Source organism: Cicer arietinum, chromosome 4, assembly GCF_000331145.2.
Source record: "Cicer arietinum cultivar CDC Frontier isolate Library 1 chromosome 4, Cicar.CDCFrontier_v2.0, whole genome shotgun sequence".
Classification (NCBI taxonomy): domain Eukaryota; kingdom Viridiplantae; phylum Streptophyta; class Magnoliopsida; order Fabales; family Fabaceae; genus Cicer; species Cicer arietinum.
The window spans coordinates 50,124,696-50,127,809 of NC_021163.2; the positions used below are offsets into that span (position 1 = coordinate 50,124,696).

Genomic DNA, 3,114 nt, shown 5'->3' on the forward strand with positions numbered 1-3,114 from the left:
GGATCACTGATACTATGTTGATGTCTTGGATGAAGAATTCTTTGGAGCCGGATATTGCTCAAAGCGTGATGTGGATGGATTCCGTTGCTGAAATCTGGTCTGAACTGCGTGAACGATATCATCACGGAGATGTGTTTCGTATCTCTGATTTTCAAGAAGAGATTTATGGCCTCCGTCAAGGTGACACTTCGATTACATCTTATTATACACGGTTAAAGAAACTTTGGCAAGAGCTTGAGAATTTCCGTCCCCTACCTTCTTGTACCTGTGCAATCAAATGCTCTTGTGCCCTGATTCCCAAAATTCGTGAGTACCGGGATGGGGATTATGTGATTCAATTTCTTAAAGGTCTAAACGACCAATATTCTAGTGTTCGGTCCCAAGTCATGCTCATGGATCCCCTCCCTAATATCAACAAAGTGTTTTCATTGTTAGTGCAGCAAGAACATCAAATCTTTCCTAATTCTGAAGAAATTCCAACCATTGCTAATGTCTCCAACTCTAATCGTGCTAATTCAAGGGGGCATGGTGATACTCGTGGTCGTTCATCTGGTAGTAGTGGTCGTCCCTCAAGATATTGCTCTCACTGCCACCGTTCAGGTCACACTGTTGACGTTTGTTTCCGCAAACATGGTTTTCCTCCTCATTTTCGCAAGAATGGAAATTCTTCTGCCAATAATTGTGTTGCATCTGATGTTGATAATGATGATCAAAAATCCAGTTGTGCTGATGATTCTCTAGGTGGCTTTCCCCATTCTGGTTTTACTACTGAGCAAAAAAAGGCTTTATTGGCGTTATTACACACATCTCAAACCAGTTCTTCTCATGTCGTGAATCACCTCTCTAATTCATCTCATACAGGTTCTTTTTCTTTTCCTCATATTTCTAATATCATAAATACCCAATCTTGGATTTTAGATACTGGTGCTACAAATCATGTATGTTATTCTGATACTCTTTTCCAATCTTTGAAACGTATTAAACCTGTTCGTATTCGTTTGCCTAATGATTGTACAATCATAACTGAACTTGCTGGAACTGTCTTCTTTAATTCTGAATTTTACCTATGTGATGTTCTTTTTATTCCAGAATTCTCTTGTAATTTGATTTCTATTCCTTGTCTAACTATGTCTTTAAACTGCAATTTAATTTTTAATGCTCATAATTGTTGGATACAGGACAACCTTTCCCAGAAGAGGATTGGTACAGCTGATTTGATTCATGGATTATACTTGCTTTCTGATCCATGTTTACCTATTGTTTTCACTCTTGTCGCCAATTGTATTTTTTCTTGTTTAACAAATGTTATAGGTCCACATGTTTGTAATATTTGGCATAATCTCCTTGGACATGCTTCTTTTGATGTTTTGAACCATATGAATAAAAGTTTTCCCTTTGTTAGAATTTCTAAATCTATTTCTCCATGTGATGTTTGTTTTCATGCTAAGCATAAACGTTTGCCTTTTCCTAATAGTACTATTATTGCTGATTGTTGTTTTGATTTAATTCACATGGATATATGGGGTCCTTTTTCTATGCCTTCTATTTTGGGTTACAAATATTTTTTAACAGTTGTTGATGACAAATCTCATTTTTGTTGGGTATATCTCATGCAATTAAAATCAGAAACTTCGCTTCTAGTTAAATCTTTTGTTTCCATGGTCCAAACTCAATTTATAAAACCATTAAATGTATTCGTTCGGACAATGGAAGCGAGTTTTGCCTCAAAGAATTTATCTAAACCAACGGGATTTTTCATCAAATATCTTGTGTGGATACGCCTCAACAAAATGGCATTTTGAGCATAAACATCAACATATTTTAAATGTTGCTCATGATTTAATGTTTCAATCACAGTTATCAATTAACTTTTGGGCACATGCTGTTATACATTCTGTTTTTTTAATTAATAGGCTGCCATCTAAGTTTTTAAGTTACAAGTCTCCTTTTCATATTTTATATGGTTTTTCACCTGATATTTCTGAAATAAAGGTTTTTGGTTGCTAATGTTATGCTTCTACCTTAAAATCAAATAGAAAGAAATTTGATCCTCGATCTCGTAAATGCATTTATTTGGGCCATAAAACTGGAACTAAAGGATATATTTTATTTGATTTACATAATCAAGAAATTTTTGTTTCTCGCGATATTGTTTTCTTTGAAAATGTGTTTCCTTTTAGTGGTTCTCAACAGGATAAACTACCTTCATCAATTCCTATCATCAATCCTACTTCAATTGATTCTCTTTTTGATTTACTACTAACTCCTATAGAAAATGCCTCTGCCCCTGCCCCTGCCCCTAGCTTTTCACCACACCCAATTCCTACTAGAAAATCTACCCGACAAGTTAACCCTCCATCATATCTTAAGGACTTTCATTGTGAACTTTTGGCCAGTAAGAATCCGCATCCGCATGTTTCCCATTTGCACGGTTCAGGTGATGATTTGGTTGAAGTAAATATTGTTAAGGAAGTCTTGCATTCTAAATTTAGTATCAAGGATCTAGGCACCCTTAAATACATGCTTGGCCTTGAGGTTGCCAGGAGTTTCAAGGGTATTTCAATATGTCAACGCAAGTACTCCTTGGATCCTACACATATGGATCCTACCTTGAAGCTTCATCTTACTTCTGGCCACCTTCTTTTCGACCCTCTTGTTTTTCGTCGATTGATTGGAAAACTATTATATTTGACTCACACTCGTCTTGATATCTCTTTTGTTGTTTGTAGGTTGAGTCAATTCTTATCTGCTCCAACTGATTTACACCTCCAGGTTGCCTTTCGCATTCTTCGCTACATTAAATTCAGTCCTGATCGTGGCTTATTCTACAGCAGCAATTCAACCTTCAATTTAATGGGCTTTTGTGATTCTGACTAGGGCGCTTGCATAGACACACGACGTTCCACTTCTGGTTTCTGTTTTTATCTTGGCTCCTCTTTAGTCTCTTGGAAAAGCAAGAAACAACCCACCGTTTCATGCTCTTCCTCTGAAGCGGAGTATCGTGCTCTTGCTCACGCCACATGCGAAGCTCAGTGGCTGTTATATTTGTTAACAGATTTCCAGATCTCTCATCTAGCACCTGTGCAGATTTTTTGTGATAATAAATCAGCCATG

The 3,114-nt window shown here is 36.8% G+C and overlaps 1 protein-coding gene across 1 annotated transcript in view; it reads left to right on the forward strand.

Moving 5' to 3' along the window:
• The window catches only part of LOC113786343 (uncharacterized), a 5,173-nt gene that overhangs the window by 921 nt on the left and 1,138 nt on the right, over positions 1 to 3,114 (forward strand). The window contains exons 2-4 of the mRNA XM_073367416.1: positions 36 to 1,601; positions 2,194 to 2,772; positions 2,878 to 3,081. Coding sequence (XP_073223517.1) covers positions 36 to 1,601; positions 2,194 to 2,772; positions 2,878 to 3,081 — 2,349 coding nt within the window. The remainder of the gene's footprint in view (positions 1 to 35; positions 1,602 to 2,193; positions 2,773 to 2,877; positions 3,082 to 3,114) is intronic.